This window comes from Chiloscyllium plagiosum, chromosome 12 (assembly GCF_004010195.1).
Source record: "Chiloscyllium plagiosum isolate BGI_BamShark_2017 chromosome 12, ASM401019v2, whole genome shotgun sequence".
Taxonomy (NCBI): domain Eukaryota; kingdom Metazoa; phylum Chordata; class Chondrichthyes; order Orectolobiformes; family Hemiscylliidae; genus Chiloscyllium; species Chiloscyllium plagiosum.
The window spans coordinates 73,587,658-73,605,107 of NC_057721.1; the positions used below are offsets into that span (position 1 = coordinate 73,587,658).

Below are 17,450 nucleotides of genomic sequence, written 5' to 3' on the forward strand. Positions count from 1 at the left end.
AGGCAGACATATCGTGTTATTTAACAGCCCAGACATAATCTCACTGAATGGTGAAACAGCTGGAGGGACTAAGTGACCTACTGTAGCTTCCATGCTTACATTGTCGGATTGAACAGAACAGGTGGATAAGATGTCAGTTTAATGTCTCACTTTTTCTGAAAATGCAGTGGCTTCTTTTGTATGCTACATTGGGGAGTCATTCTAGATCATGGGATGAAATGGAGCTTAAAGCCACTGAGCCAAACTGACAGTTCAACACTTAGCTTACTTGGGGACAAGTCACTGACCCTATACACACACAACCACTAAGTTACGTCCCATAGGATAAAGAACCCCAGATCATCTGCACGATTAATGCATAGGAAGCCAGTTTTTTAAAAAAACATCATTTTAGTCAAAACACCTTCAAAGAAATTTTATTTTCTTCAGTACCAAAAAAATCTCAAATAGATGGAAACCTGTGGGAAAAAGAACAAGTCCTTTATCTATTCAGATTAACACAGGTCTTCTTGAGCTTGCCCACATGCCTTAAGTAAAGATGGAGTTCAGCCTGGTTACGATTCCCTCCTAAGTTGAGCTATCACATCCAGATCCAGATTATCTGCATTGGCATTCCTGGATCACACTGGGAGTGCATGTCAGAAGACTTCTCATGCAAGGCATCTGGTTTTACAAGGCTGTATACTCAACAACAACCAGCTGTGTGCAACTGGAACTCAAAGGATCTGTGATTTCAAGAAACTAGAGAGAACCTCTAGCCCTGACACACTCTCCCAATCCTGACATGGAATGATATTCTACTGGCCATTTGTCACATCATACATATTCCTTCTGTACAAATTTCTCCATTTATATATCTACTCTCATTTTGAAACTGACATTCCTTTTCTTTGTTCACGAGATGTGGAAGTGCCCACATTGCTGTGGATCTAGAGTCACATGCAGTCCAGAGCAGATGTGGATGGCAGATTTCCTTCCCTGAAGGACATCGGTAAACTGGATGGGTTTATACAGTGGTCAGAGAGTTGAATTGGGCTAATTTTTATCCAGATTTTATTGAATTCCAATTTCACCACCCGCCACTGGGCTCTGGATGACCTGTCCAGTGACATTACCGGTACGCCAGCTTCTTCCCCAAGTACTCAGGCTGCTTTCCCCACCTTTTGTGAAGCACATTCCAGATCAAAATTCTCAGTACACATCCCTCTTTAACACAACAGGATCATTAAGGATAATATTTTATATTTTACTGTGTGCATAATTAATCAATTTACTTATGTTACAGATTTTTTAAAAGCAAGTTGGTTGATGTCTGCACAATCTGTTCACGATGCTCTTGCTTCCACTGTCTCTGTGTGACCCTGGTCTTTTGTAATCTGCAAAACACAAAAGAAGTGGGGAAATGAGTAACATATCAAGTAGCATCGCTGTTGGACACAAAACAAACCAGCTTCACCAAAATCAATTATGCAAACTTGAAAATACAACAAAATTAAACAAAACTTCTCCGACTCACCAGTTTCTGGGATCTCTGCCTTAATCTTTCCCAAACGGAGAAAAGTACCTACAAGGAGATTGGGAATAAAGACTGGATTATTATGTTGCAAGAAACTGGTGTAGTTAAAAATAAATGGGAAATGATTTAATCATTGTTAAGTAGGTATCCTCCAATTTTAACTCTTCATACTGTATCACAATGAGAAGGAATCCCTAGGAGTCAGCAACCATAATATGATAGAATCCACCCTGCAGTATGGGAGGGACCAGCTGGAATCAGATTTAACGGTATTACAATTGAGTAAAAGGTAACTACAAAGACACAAGGGAGGAGCTGGCCAGAGTTGTTTGGAAGGGGAGCCTAGCAAGAAAGATGGTGGAACAGGAATGGCTGGAGTTTCTGGAGGTAATTCAAGAGGCACAACAAAAATTCATCCCAAGGAAGAATAATAATACTAAGGGGAGGATGAGTCAACTATGACTGACAAGGGAAGTCAGGGACAGCATAAAAGCAAAAGAAAAAACATAGCATGTGCTGAAGAGTAATGGGAAGGGAGGGGGGGGGGGGAAGAGAGAGAGAGAGAGATAGAAAAAAGGGAAGCTAACTAGTAAAATAAAGAAGATTGTAAAAGAGTTTTTTTGGCATTATATAAAAAGGTAAGAGAGAGGGAAGAGAGTGGACATTAGACTATTAGAAAATGAGGCTGCAGAAGTAGTAATGGGAAACAAATAAATAGTCCAAGAACAGAATAAGTAGTTTGCATCAGTCTTTTCAGTGGGAGAACACCAGCAGCATACCAGAACTTCACAACAGTCAGAGGTAGAAGTGAGTGACATGGCCATCACTAAGGAGAAGGTGCTGGGGAAGCTGAAGAGTCTGAAGGTAGATAAGTCACCTGGACCGAATACAGTACACCCTAGAGTTCTGAAGGAGACAGCTGAGGAGATTGTAGAGGTATTGGGGTCAGGGAGGGGGACTGGAGAGGACCCCAAGAGGATTGGAAAATAGCTAATGTAGAACTCCTACTGAAGGAGGGAGGGACTCATAAGATAGGAAATTATAGGCCAGTTGGCCTGACCTTGGTCACTGGCAAGATTTTACAGTCATTAATAAAGGAGGAGATTGCGAAGTACTTGGAAGTGCATGGTAAAATAAGGCTGAGTCAGCACAGCTTCATCAAGAGGAGGGCACACCAATCAAATCTGCAGAATGCTGAGTAAGTAATGGAACACACCCTACAAGTGCCTTTCCAAGCTGGAGACCATCTGGGTTTGCAACAATATGCCATTCCTTCACTGTTACTGCATCAAAAGCCTGGCACTTCCTTCTGACAACACAACGGGTATCATTACACTCCAAGGACTGCTACAATTGAAGGCAGCAGCTCACCTTCTCCAGGCTTGTTATGGATAGGCAAGGAACGCTGGCCTAGTTAACGATGCCCACAGCCCAGGAACAAATGAGAAAATAAAAGCCTCAGTAAGGAAGCTGCATGGCTTATAGACTCTCACAGCACAAGAGGTCATTCTACCCATCTTACCTTTAACAGCTCTTTGGAAAAGCTATCTAATTAGTTCCACTCCATTCCTCTTTCCTTATAGCCCTTTTTCTTTCTTTCAAGTATTGATCCAATTCTCCTTTGAAAGTTAGTATTGAATAGTTAGGTTGTTACACTAAGTACCTTGATGAAAAGGTCATTAGCCCATTCATGCTTGTGTATTTATGAAGCTTTCATTTAGTTTGTAATCACTTCTGTTTTGTATTGATCAGATAGGCAGAGTGCAATATCTACAATGAAAGATTAAATCAGCCAAGAGCTAACCCTTTCATCTTTATCAGTAAGTACCATTGGAACATAATAACTAGGGGGTTATTCATTTATGATGAATCAGTGCAATCTGAAATCAAGTTTACTGTCAACATAACTTTTCACTTGCTGTTGCAGAGAAGTGACATGCTCCTTGCCCTCTGCTACTGTCACTTCTAAGCTGTAGTCCAGGAAACTAAACTGTCCCCATTCATTCTTAAATGAAGAAACCACCTGATACAGTGATCAGCATTCACAGTCACTGCCACTCCACCATTCTGCAGTTCAGCTATTATTTTGATTTTACCTGCTTCCCTAGCCTTTGGATGCATCCCTTGTTGTCTTGGGAAAGTAGATCAGCAGCAAACAAGTCAGCAAGACTGGCACCTACTAATTTACATTAGATAATACTAACACAGACTGTCAAACAAAACCACTGCAACCAGGACAAATTGTACAGATGTTAAATAAAGTTTGGGTGTCCCAGATAAGTTAAGCTATTATTAAGCGTTATTCAAACATCTTAACCATGTTTGTGTCAGTGTACCTTCAGATGAATGGGCAGAGAGATCCCCTGGAATCTCCGCACCAGTCCGGACTGGGATGTTCTCAGGTTATGGGCAGCAGTAATCTCATACTGCAAACAGACACTGGTCCTGGAAATGTGTGGCCCATTGCTGACATCTACAAAATCACCGATCCTGTAGAGACAGGCAGAGATTGAGAAACTTACACTTGTACTGTGAATTGTTTGTTCACATTCAAACGGTTAGCAAGACTTATGCCAGTCAGCATGCACTGCAATGGTATTATCAAGCTTATTTCATGCATAACCAATTTGTCAGACAGAAAAGAGCTTTAAAATTAAAGCTATTTATTGTTGGGTTATATGTCCAATATGTTACATCAGAAATTTCCAATCTTACACTAATTAGTTCAAATCTTCACACAGGTTATGAGTGTCTTAAATTATTCTGCTAATAGTTTTTCAGTCTAAGGTTATGTGAAAATAAGAGGAAAAAGATCACACCTAGCGATACAGTTTACTGAAATCCTAATGGTCACACTGCACAGCAACATCCAATTCAACAGTTCTGACTTTCCAAATAACAGCAGCAATTCAGGATTTGCTGTAGCCCAAAATTAAATGCTAAACAACTATAATACTTGATAATGACGTTCAAAAGAAAGGGAATCACAACTCAAGTCCACTTGCTTAAATTGATTACACATGCACCAATACTCAAGAAGCTAAACAACACTGCAGAGAAAGGAGACTGTTTCACAGACAGCCCATCCTCTAACTTAAATCTCCACTCTCCTCTTTTTTGGGATAATATGACTGCAGTGTGTAGCATCTATTGGATGCACTGCAACAATTCATCATTGCATCTTCACAGGCAACTTCCTCATTTACCACACGACTACTACAGCTGAAGTGATATTTCACCATAATGTCAGGATAACAAGGAATGAATAACAATTGGTAGCAACACTTGTATCATAAGAATAATAGGTCTGTCAGTAATCAGTGTCAGTAAACTCTTTCAACTCACATTAGATGCTGATGAAATAGGATTCGGGTTGCTGCAGCCAATGTAACTACCAGAAGCTTTTGCATATTTTCTTCCTCAGGAAAAAAAAACCCCAAATTGTGTGCTTTAATTAAGAGCATGGCAACATAGGGGGAAAAAGCACAATGAATTGTGTGGCCCCATGATCCTGCTGTTATTTAGTAAGATCATAGCTAATCTATCTGACTTGATCCTCATATGCCTGCATTCTCTTAGCATTCAAAATTCTAATAACCTCACCCTGATTTCAACAACTGAGCATCCGGAGTCTTCTGGGCAGAGAACACCAAAGATTCATAATCTCCGTGTGTCAAAGTTTGCTATTTTCAGTCTTGAAATGCTGACCCTTATCCTGTGATAATGATCTCGTCCTAGACTCTCCAACCAGGGGAAATGACCTTTGTGTATGCATGTAATTAAATCAGTTCAAGTTGCTCCCACCATCAGTGCTTCATCCTAACTGATCACAGATATAAAAGCACTCCCCAGACCCAACATCCAAGTTCAGAAGGGAAGATCCCTCAACAGATTACTCTTCAAGATTCAGCAGGATCCTCTGCAAAACAATTGTTCCTGTTCACCTACAGAATGCAGCAGAATATAGACTGATTGGGGAGTTGGGCAGAGAACTGATTTAATTACATGCATACACAGGTCATTTCCCATGCTTGGAGAATCTAGGACAAGAGATCATTATCACAGGATAAGAGTCAGCATTTCAAGACCAAAAATAGCAAACTTTGACACACGGAGATTATGAATCTTTGGTGTTCTCTGCCCAGAAGACTCCGGATGCTCAGTTGTTGAGATCAGGGTGAGGTTATTCGAATTTTGAATGCTAAGAGAATGCAGGAATATGAGGATCAAGTCAGATAGATTAGCTATGATCTTACTAAACAACAGCAGGATCATGGGGCCACACAATTCATTGTGCTTTTTCCTCCTGTGTTGCTGTGCTCTTAATTAAAGCACACAATTTTGGTTTTTTTTGGCAGATGGGGTTCAATCTGGGCAAATGTGAGGTGTTGCATTTTGGAAGATCCAATTTAAGAGCAAACTATACGGTAAATGGAAGAGCTCAGGGAAAACTGATGTACAGAATGATCTGGACATTCAGGTCCATTGTACCCTGAAGGTGGCAACACAGGTCGATAGTGTGGGTAAGGAGGCTACGGCAAGAGCACAACAGTTGACAGGTCATGTTACAATTGTATAGGACTTTGGTTTGGCCACATTTGGAATACCATATACTGTTCTGGTTGCCACAAAACCAAAAGGATGTGGATGCTTTGGAGAGGGTGCAGAGGAGGTTCACGGGGATGTTGCCTGATATAGAGGGCGCGAGCTATGAAGAGAGGTTGAGTAGATTAGGGTTATTTTCATTACAAAGACAGAGGTTGAGGGGGGATCTGATTGTGTTCTACAAAACCATGAGATGTAAGTCAGGGTAGATAGCAAGGAGCTTTTCTCAGTGGGGGACTCAAGTACTAGGGGTCACCATTTAAGGTGAGAAGAGAAAAGTTTAGTGGCGCTATGCGTGGAAAGTTCTTTATGCAGAGGATGGTGGGTGCCTGGAACGTTGCTAACGAAGGTGGTAGAGGTGGGCACAATAGCCTCATTTAAGATGTATCTAGACAGATACATGAATGGGCAGTGTGGGATATAGATCCTTAGAAAATAGGTGACAGGTTTAGATAGAAGACCTGATTGGCACAGGCTTGGAGGGCCAAAGGGCCTGTTCCTGTGCAGTAATTTTCTTTGTTCTTTTATGAGATTGTGAGGATAATACATTGCTCTCCACATTTACTATATATTCCACATTTACAATGAAACAGATTTATCATTGCACTGAGCTACTCAGTGTCACAGAATAACTAAAGCAATTCTTACCTGTACAACTTTACGAGTTTGTTGGGATTGAGAGAAGCCTGCTCCTCAATTGCAGCCAACTTGTGTCTGTCAAGAAAATAAGGCATGTTATGCACTCTATACACTATTGCCAATTGTAATACACGCAGTCACACCTATAGTAATCATGTGGATTGTCAGATTACACAAACATATCCATGAGGTCATACATTGTCTATATGCCCTGGTTCAATTCCCAAATAACTTTAGCTTTCCGCCTCCACAGTGATAGGGGGTGTGCTACTATGAACCCATATGACAAAGAAGTGAAGATAGAAAGTCAGCCAGGGTTTCCAATCCTGATCTGTGCCTTCTGATGGAAAGTGTGATGAGTCTGTGTCAGGGAGAAATCTATGATGCTGAACATTGCACCGGCATTCCCTGTCCATGGTTCACACACAAGAGTAACAAAAAGATGGGGTACTGGGCTAATGGTCGGATACTTGGTAGTGTGGATGAGCAGAGGGATCTTGGTGTCCATGTACACAGATCTTTGAAAGTTGCCACCCAGGTAAATAGTGCGGTGAAGAAGGCATATGGCGTACTGGCTTTTATTGGAAGAGGAATTGAGTTCCGGAGTCCTGAGGTCATGATGCAGTTGTATAAGACTCTGGTACGGCAGCATCTGGAATATTGTGTGCAGTTTTGGTCGCCATACTATAGGAAAGATGTGGAGGCACTGGAACGGGTGCAGAGGAGGTTTACCAGGATGTTGCCTGGTATGGAAGGAAGATCGTATGAGGAAAGACTGAGACACGTGGGGCTGTTTTCATTAGAGAAAAGAAGGTCGTGAGTTCATGGAATGCCCTGCCAGTAGCAGTGGTGGACTCTCCCTCATTATGGGCATTTAAGCGGGCATTGGATAGGCATATGGAGGATAGTGGGCTAGGATCGGCGCAACATCGAGGGCCGAAGGGCCTGTACTGCGCTGTATTCTTCTATGTTCTATGTTCTAAAAAGAATGGTCACTGTGGCAAGGTACTCAAAGGTTGGCGTAACCTGTGAAACTGTCACAGCCAGATTCAGAGTAGGAAATAAAACAGGGTGCCACAAGGGAAGGAAAAGGAGCCTGTGCTAAACAGCAACTCCAGAAATACAAGGACTGCAGTGTGTCAATTGTCTTGTAAGATAAATTGCAGCTGCCTGAAGGAGTCACAGCTAAGCAGAAGCAGCTACTCAAGTATCCCACGTGCTTACTTGCTCTCCTGAAATATTTCCACTGCAACCTTGGGTGCCACTTCCAATAATTCAAAGGGTAAGTCTTTATGAATAAGCACGTGAGCCTGTTTGGTGAGGGAACGCAAGTTCTCCTGGAATAGAGAAGACAGAAACACAAGATGATGAGACGATGAGAACAAGGCTAATGAATGTAAATAAATCCTTCCCCAAACCACCTGTGGAGATGGCTGCTGGATCTGCATTCAAAGACAGTGCACATCTGTTACAAGACAATCAAAGAACCAGGGAAGTCCGTCACACAGACCACTGTGTCTGAATTTACCTATCCTTTCTTTGGAAGATGGAACATTCTACCTTGGACAAACCCTCTATCATATAAAAGGGTAAACATGTAGTGGCACACATAAAAAATAGAAAATGGCAAGTTCCCCATAAGCACCGAGCCAGCTTCACAAGAACGCCTCAGTATCCGTTACTGATCTGTACTGTATTTAGCTGTTCTCTGGCAAACCATTTGATTAGGTATGGTGTCACACTTTTCACTGTTAAAGAATCTGAGAAATTTCTACTTTTAGACTTTTACACACTCCATTATAGAACTCAGCATTAACGGGGAGTCAGTGTCTTTGGAAATGGAACGAATATGCAAAAAAAATTTAGAAAAATTTACATTACCAGTATTTAACAAAACATCTCTTTGAAAGGAAACTCTACAGTGGACTATAGCCTCAAGGAAAATAAAGTGTCAAGTTTGGGAGAAATTCAGAGCTAGCACCTTTTTTAGAATAGAGGCCCCTACGCAAAATTGTTTACCATTCCCTGTCATCAAAACTGAGAGAAGGTGGCCACTTCTGACACCAGTCATAATGTAAATGGCCACTTGGCAATACGAGAGCAGGTGGATCAGTACTTTGCATGAATGTCTGCTGGATTTAAAAGTAATTGACTGGGCGATGATCTTTGAAACAAAAGTAACTGTAACCTTTGTGTCTCATCTCCTTTATACTCTCACTACCTACTCCAACTGAAATAAAAAAAATGGAACATCAGAATTGGAGTGGGCCATTCAGCCCATCAGGCCCGATCATGGGTTGATGCATACTCCCAACTCTTTGTTCCTTGATACTCTCACCAAACCAGAATCTGTCAGTCTTGAAAACTCCAATTCCAGTCCCGACATCCACAGCCTTTTGGAGGAAGAAAAATCCAGATTTCAAATGCCGAGTGTGTTAACACCCCATCTCCAGACCTTCACTTGCTCTAATTTTAGAAAAGTGGTGCATTCGGTCCATAGTGCCTGTGCCAGCTTTTTGATGGATTTAGTTACTTACAATGTGGAAACAGGCCCTTCGGCCCAACAAGTCCACACCGACCCTCCGAAGAGCAACCCACCCAGACCCATTCCCCTACATTTACCCCTTCACCTAACACTATGGGCAATTTAGCATGACCAATTCACCTGACCTGCACATTTTTGGACTGTGGGAGGAAACCGGAGCACCCGGAAGAAACCCACGCAGACACAGGGAGAATATGCAAACTCCACACAGTTGCCTGAGGCGGGAATTGAACCCGGGTCTCTGGTGCTGTGAGGCAGCAGTGCTAACCACCATGCCGCCCGTAAAATGAGTGAGCTAACTGAAACCACAGCCTAACTTTCTGTCTGTAATTATGCAAGTTAGTCCCTTCAGATTAATTCTCTGCAAAAATCAATCCCCATATGCTTTCTGAACATTTCTATTGAGTGTTTCCACCAGACTTTCATGTGTCACAATAACCTGCTTTGTGAAGACATTTTACATTTCTCCACTAGTTAGTCCATAAAATACCCACCACATCGGTTATACAAATGCTGCTCAGAGAACACTGCAATGCCAGAGGGTTAGTATAGAGACAGATGGCCACATTGTCAGAGGGTCAGTACTGAGGATGTGCTGCATTGTTGGAGGGTAAAAATTGAGCAAGTGCTGTTCTCTAGAAGGAAGCATTATTGTGATGACATGTCAATTGAAAGTTCTGTCTGGCGCCTCAGATGGATATAAAAGATCCCACAGTCATCATACAATGAAAAACAGAGATCTGCATCTTGCCCTCTTTTTTTTTGTCTGGTCACTCTCGAGCTGGCTGTTCAGTCCATAGAGTTGACCTCAGTGCCCCTCGGTCTTTTAGGGGAGGGTGCAGCAAGTGCAGTCATTGCAGGCAGGTGGCAGAGGGATGGATTTAACTGGGATCTCTCCAGGTCACAGTGCCTGCTGTGTGAGAGGACTAGATGGCCTTTTACCTAAAGGACTGGAAGGCTGATGGAGAAAATGCAGAGGCACGGAATTGAGGGTGATTTAGTAATTTGGATTAGAAACTGGCTTTCTGAAAGACGACAGCAAGTGGTGGTTGATGAAAAATATTCAGCCTGGAGTCCGGTTACTAGTATGTGCCACAAGAATCTGTTTTGGGACCACTGCTGTTTGTCATGTTTATAAATGACTTCGACACAGGCATAGGTGGATGGATTAGTAAATTTGTAGATGATACTAAAGTCGGTGGAGTAGTGGACAGTGTGGAAGAATGTTACAGGTTGCAGGGAGACTTGGATAAACTGCAGAATTGGGCTGAGATGTGGCAAATGGAGTTCAATGCAGCTAAATGGGAAGTGAAGCACTTTGGGAAGAATAACAGGAAGGCAGAGTACTGGGTCAATGGAAAGATTCTTGGTAGGTGTGGATGTGCAGAGGGATCTTGGAGTCCATGTACATAAATCCCTGAAAGTTGCCACCCAGGTTAATAGTGTTATTAAGAAGGCATTTGGTGTGTAAGGTTTCATTCATAGAGGGATTGAGTTCCAGAGCCACAATATCATACTGCAACAATACAGAACGCTAGAGTGGCCACACTTGGAGTATTGTGTATAGTTCTGGTCACCATATTTCAGGAAGGATGTGGAAGCATTGGAAAAGGTGCAGAGGAGATTTACCAGGATGTTGCCTGGTCTGGAGGGAAGGTCTTGAAGGAAAGGCTGAGACACTTGGGTCTGTTCTCATTGGAAAGGCGACGGCTAAGAGAGGATTTGATAGAGACATACAAGATGATCAAAGGATTAGATAGGGGAGACAGTGAAAGCGTTTTTCCTAGGATGATGAATTCAGCTTGTACGAGGGGGCATAACTACAAATCGAGGAGTGATAGATTTAAGACAGATGTCAGAGGCTGGTTCTTTACTCAGAGAGTGTTTAGGGCGTGGAATGCCCTACCTGCTAATGTAGTCAACTCAGCCACATTTGGGAGATTTAAACAATCCTTAGATAAGCACATGGATGATGATGGGATAGTGTAGGGGATGAGCTGAGAATAGTTCACAAGTCGGCGCAACATCGAGGGCCGAAGGGCCTGTTCTGCGCTGTGTTGTTCGATGTAAAAGGAGGCAGAAACTATACTGCAGTGGTACGAAACTCTCAGTCTGGGCGAGATGCTTTTCAGAGGGTCAGTGCAGACTCCATGGGCTGAGTGACTTCTTTTTGCACAGTAGGGATCCTATGATTTTATACTCCATCCAAGAATCAAAATTTAGATGAAACACGGGGATAAATACTCCAGGATAAAACTACTTGTAAAATCCTTGGAATAAAGCAGTTGCCTTAGATCTTCAATCTTTACAAGTTTCTCTAGTTGTGGGCAGAGTTTTCCATCATTTTTCAAAGGTCTCCTCTCTGGCTTTAGCCAAGATGACCGTTTGAAATAAAGGCATTAACATTAGGTTTACGGCTCACTGTGAGCAGATTCTCTTCTCTACCTCCAGGCAATGAATTTCAAGTACTGCAATGAAGCAGCTCCTGATCATTCTCACAGCAGTGTCTGGAGATTCTCAGCAGCTTGTGAGCAAGGCTGCAATAAGGGTGACATCTTGTGGCTAGAACATTACACAACATCTAGGAAAACACTGCGTCCTTTTACACTGCTTGCAAAAACCATTCCTGGTAAGAGTCAGCAACCTCAACGCTCTGTTCACCTATTTGTGATGTTGTAAAATAGGAATTATGCCTTCTTTTCCTTTCTAGGCTATCCCTCAGGATTGAGGATGGCCTGCTTCACTTCTAGTTCAATAGATGGATAATAGGCCTAAAGTTCAAACTGCAGCCCTCTGCCACAGGCAAGGCAGTAAGTACTCTGAGAACCAGTCAGCTTTGTACACTCACTCCATTGCCTCAAATTTTCCATTGTATGATATCAATGTTGTTTCTCAATTAGTTCAGTACCTTGTCAAATTAACCTTCCAAGTCTTGGTCAGTCACAAACCTATGAGTCCTATGGCTGGAGGGAATGTTTGACCACTTTATGGCTCTTTAAGGACATCCCCAAAACATTTCTGTTGTTCTTCTGGAGGTTTCCTGCCATAACCAAGTTCCAAATAGAACAATTACTTTCAGAGTCTGGTGTCAGGCATACAAATAACATGGCTGGCTATGAGCAAGTTGCACCTCAACACCGTGCACACTGGCTTGAGAGAGGACCACCTTCCTTGTTACCAGTTTGATGGATCTTCTGAGACACTGTGAGTGGTATTTCTCGCAGGTTATCCAAGTGTCTGGAGCATACAGAAGTATAGGGATCACTGCTGCCCTGCAAGACACAGGTCACAAGTGCAGATCCTGAAATAGTCTTTTCCACAGTCAGCTGAAGGAATGACCTGGCACACTAGAGGAGGTGAAGAATTTAATTGTGACTGAAATCAGGAAGAGAGAAGGCTCCCAGGATTTGAAAAATGGCCTACATTTTCCTTGTCTTACCAGCATAGGTATTTGGAAAGTGACATTCACGTCTTGGGGACACAGAAATCTTTAGTCGACTCTATTAAGAGCAGATCAAATTCTTTTACTTCAGGGGAAATAAGATTTGCACCCACAGTGCACCTCAGAATGAACTATTCCTACGTGTGCAGGAAATAGGTCAGAAAGATCACAGCTCAAATGTCAGATTGTGCTCAGCTGCCTGTTTGTAGCTGTGATGATTATTTTATTCCTAGATGATCAATATAATGTACCTCTCCAACTCAACTCTGGATTAGATACTTAAATCTGTTCCCTACTAGACTCTCTCAGTTGGAACACTCAGTTGGCAGGTGACTGGTTTTAAAATGGCATATATATTTCATTACTGTGTTTTCACAAAGATCCACCATTTCACAGCAATGGTTACATTGCTTTGAACAAGAACAACTACTTGCATTCGTATAGCAGCTTTAACCTTGTAAAGCATAGTCATGTCATAGGAATATTAACAATAAAATTGCAACTACAAGCAACAGAAGATGATGGTCAGGTAACAGTCTGGTCAAGGAGGTACCTTAGAAGAAAGAGGGACGGGTAGAGAGATTTATGAAGTGAATTCAAATCAAAAGATCTTACGAAGCCGAAGACATAGCCATCAATAGTGGTGAATATAAAGTTGGGATATGCAAGTATCTCAAAGGATTATGGAGTTGGATGATGTTACAGAAATAATTCAAAGTTCAGCACAATCCAGCAATCCACAATCTTTCCTCACCAATGGTTATATGCTTCTCGCTGATCTTGGCCTTGTTCTTATATAAAACAGAAATTAACTACTAACTGACCCTTCATTTATCTTATTTTCAGCCTTAAAAGGAAAGGCTTAGACACACTCAACCTTTGCTGCAGAATAATAGCATGTGCAAATGAGATATAAAATCAGGAAGATTACTCACTCAATCTGGTATACTATGAAGAATAGCAAAGGAAAATCAGCAGCCATCTAAATTTAAACTTAAGTGACAACACTCAGGGATAATTTTCCCCTTGGTTTAGATACAAACATTAGAAATTCATTACATCCTGTGGTGCAGAGGTCAAATGGAAAGTGGGGTGGGGAAGGGACACCTTACAAAATTAAATCAGGGAATAGCTGCTTGGAAACTTCAAGAAAGAGGAATGAATCATTCTCAGCACACTTACCGCCGAGGGTATCCAGTCATCTAATCGTCCATCCAATATGACATCGTAACAGAAAGCTCCAGAAATCACTGCGACAGAAAATACATTTTACACAGCAATAATCGCAAATTTGAAAACACATTATTATTAAGAAAAAGCCAAGTATCATTATCAGCTCCTTGACCCCTTAGCAGCTTAAGAGATATTACATTCATATTGGTGACTCAAGCATTATGAAATCAGTGAATACTCAAGAAATGTTCTTGTAAAGGTTAGGAGAGTCCCCAACAGGAAGGAGGACAGACTAAAATGACACATCTAAAGTCATGTTACCCCAAAAGCACAGTCGATGCTTCTTGATACTTTCCAAGAAGAACAATAATGACTGCTCTTTCTGTCCCGACTGAATCACCAACGCAGAATGGTTATTGACTTCTCCATTGCCTTGCACATGTGTCAACTGTTGGCTCCTTCGCTACATACTCACCTCCAAATCACAAGTTTGTGTGTTTAAGCTGCACTCCAGAGCTTGATCACAAAGAGCAAGGCAGACACTGTATCGCAGTCCTGAGGGAATGGTGGCCAAATGGATTGGCCAGCAGCTCTAGCAGCACCAGGAATCAATAATGGGCCCTGTTGGGATTGCGAGCATGGCCCTGGAAGAACATTGCTGGATCCCTCAGCCAGACAAATTCAGGCAGGGCTTTTACAGCAGGCAGGAAAAGGATATTTGAGGTTGCAATCAGACCAGCCATGGTCTTATCAAATGGTGAAGCAGGCTTACGGAGCTGAACGGCCTATACCAGCTTCTTGTTTGTTTGATCACATAGGCCCCGAAAGGGCTGTAATGGGGGCAAGGGACAGATTTTAAAGACCTTGAAGGATGGTGAAAGTCTGGGCTGCAGAGGTGATGGTGGTGGAGGAAGAGAGTGCAGAAGTGGAGACATCACCATAGCTGGGGATGGTGTCCCAGTGTGCAAAGGACACTCCAGAATACTATACCCTCCCATTGTTGCATTGCTTCAAAACAGATTCCTCACTGCTGCCTGCATGCCCACACCTGGTGTCATATCAGACAGCACATCACCACTGCAATGTGCCACAAAGGATGTATAGCAGAGATACGGGCCATTCAACTCAACTAGTTTGGAGTTTATTTCCAACACAAGCTGACCCCTCCATCCTTTTCACATCCTCCTACTTCTTTCCCCATCACCTGTTTCCTCAAACTGAAACGTGTCTACACTACCCTCTTGAAGTAACCCGGGTGGCAGCAAATCCCACATTCTCAATTCTCCCTGGCAGCCAAGAGGATGGGTAAATTGACAGCTGTATTAAAATCAGGCCGAGACCCAGGAAGTAAAACAATATTCAAGTCAGGTTCCATAAAAACAACATTGAGTACCTGGTATTTCTGGTGCTGTAATCAGTTCAACAATGTACTCTTCCTTAAACGCTGTTTGAAGGACGTACCCCATGATCATTGCACACGATCGCCAATAAGCCTGTTTAAAAAAGGATGCAGGACAAAGCAAATCACACCGCAAGCACCACAGAACTCGGATTAGTGGGAGGGAGGCTTAGATAACACCTTCATTCTACCCCAAAGTAAACTGGAGCTTTCAGATTCTTGTAGAACACTTCAGCTCCATTTTTATACTAATCCAGTTGGTGACATCTTCTTTTTGCTACTTGGTCTCAGCTCCCAGCAAAAGAGCAACAAAATGTTACAAGATGTTCAACTTATTGTTCCTTCTGGGAGTTGTAAACACAGAGCTGCTTTTGTATATGCAACGATATAAATACCATAAGTGTGATATTGCAGTGATACAAATACAACACAATTTTTCTTTTAAAACCTGTATCTCTGTAATCGAAAGGTTGCCCCAAACAAGGGAGTGGGGTAAAAAGTTAATCAAATATTTCCCTCAAGTTATTAGAAAGGGCACTGGGAATCATCGCCAATTCAATGAAGCAGAGAAGAGCGAAGGGGTTTTCTTTGGAGTTTTTATAAATGGTTACTGTCAGAGTTTCTTTTTAAATTGGGATATTTTGACGAAAAGCTCAAACCTACACAGAGAAAGTTTGCAGTTCCCTCCAGTTAAATGTTAGAATGACCAATACTAGCAAATTTCCTCACCATCTTCAACACTCCCTGCATTAACTTCATGCCTTTGCCATAAACGATCACCCTCAGCCCCATCTCCAGCAACCTCATTGGTCATGCCAAACCCAATTCCAGCTGAGTTGCCCACCATGGTATACTTCTTATGGTGGAGAGGATCATCATCAACCATAACAGCAGCTACCTCAATTCCCATCGCAGTCAATCAAGTGATGAAACCCTCATATGTTCCTTTGTCACCTCCACTCTCAACTACACTATTCTTCAGGCAGTTATAGTCATTGTGAAAGTGGACAATCAAGATTCAACTTTCATCATTTAACTTTAATATTACAGACATTCATGGAGCATAAAGTGATCTGAACAGGACAAGTACTGAACCAAAATCAACAAGTCAAGAATTTATTCACAACATAAGCCTCCCCCCTGCCCCCGCCACTCTTCCTCACATCCTTCCAAAATGGTTGCTGCAATCACCTGACAAGGTCACACCAAGTTCATGAACCTATCAGCATGGAAGGATTGTCTGAGCTGAAATCAACCTTGTTATAACAAGAGCAGTAAAACTCCAATGTCTCGGTTGACTGGTATCTTTCTGGAAGTCGAGATGAAAGACTGTCAATGCAGCATTTAGCTTGGGAAAACAAAGAACAGACTCAGGAATATGCAAATGAACCATTATCTACAGCTGCTTCTGAGCAGTGGGAAGGCTTGGAAAAATGGATTTGTGAACAAGAACTGGAAGTCTCTCTCTTTCTCTCTATACCTCAACCTCAGACACTAGCTGATGAAAAGCAACTTGAAAATAACAGCAACAGAAAACTCCAGGATATCTGAATCTTTGGCATTACAGTGTAAACAAGGCAGCAGCTAAACAGCTGGACTATTTTTCATTCTCACAACTCAAGTTCTCTAAAACAAACTGTAAATGACAACAGCCTTTGCCTTCCTGTCCATTACAGATTTCCCTCCTCCGCTTTGTTTGCAAGCTCATAATTCTTGATTGCTCCATGCAGAAAAAGAAAAACGAAAATTGTGGCAACTGACCAAGAGGAAACTAAAACAAAATGGGAGCAAGTTGTTAGTGTACAGATAGATGCAGCTGGAACAATGCAGAATATGACAAAGGTTAAAAAGAGAATGAAGCCAAAGGGAGAACCAGGTAAGTTTTAGAAGACAGCAAGTGTGAGGACAATTCCACAATTTCAGCATTTTGAAAACAGAGGACCGCATAAAAAGCCAACAGAGTGAGCTTGCAGGAAGGTGATGCCACATTCAGAGCTCAAGAGGAAAGTTCCCATCTGTAATTACCATTCTATTGTGTTCACATAAATAGAATAAACATAAATAAATAAATAATAGTGCAGCACAGGAAGGAAAGGAAATGGGCAAGAAACAAACAGAAACTGCTTTTCTA

The 17,450-nt window shown here is 42.0% G+C and overlaps 1 protein-coding gene across 1 annotated transcript in view; it reads right to left on the bottom strand.

Moving 5' to 3' along the window:
- Positions 1-400: 400 nt before the first annotated feature.
- Positions 401-17,450, bottom strand: part of mrpl39 (mitochondrial ribosomal protein L39) — a 32,507-nt gene continuing 15,457 nt past the window's right edge. Inside the window, exons 4-10 of the mRNA XM_043701403.1 lie at positions 15,314-15,413; positions 13,930-13,997; positions 7,985-8,097; positions 6,770-6,835; positions 3,853-4,006; positions 1,517-1,564; positions 401-1,376 (exon numbers count right to left, since the gene is read on the bottom strand). Coding sequence (XP_043557338.1) covers positions 1,326-1,376; positions 1,517-1,564; positions 3,853-4,006; positions 6,770-6,835; positions 7,985-8,097; positions 13,930-13,997; positions 15,314-15,413 — 600 coding nt within the window. The 3' untranslated portion in view covers positions 401-1,325. The remainder of the gene's footprint in view (positions 1,377-1,516; positions 1,565-3,852; positions 4,007-6,769; positions 6,836-7,984; positions 8,098-13,929; positions 13,998-15,313; positions 15,414-17,450) is intronic.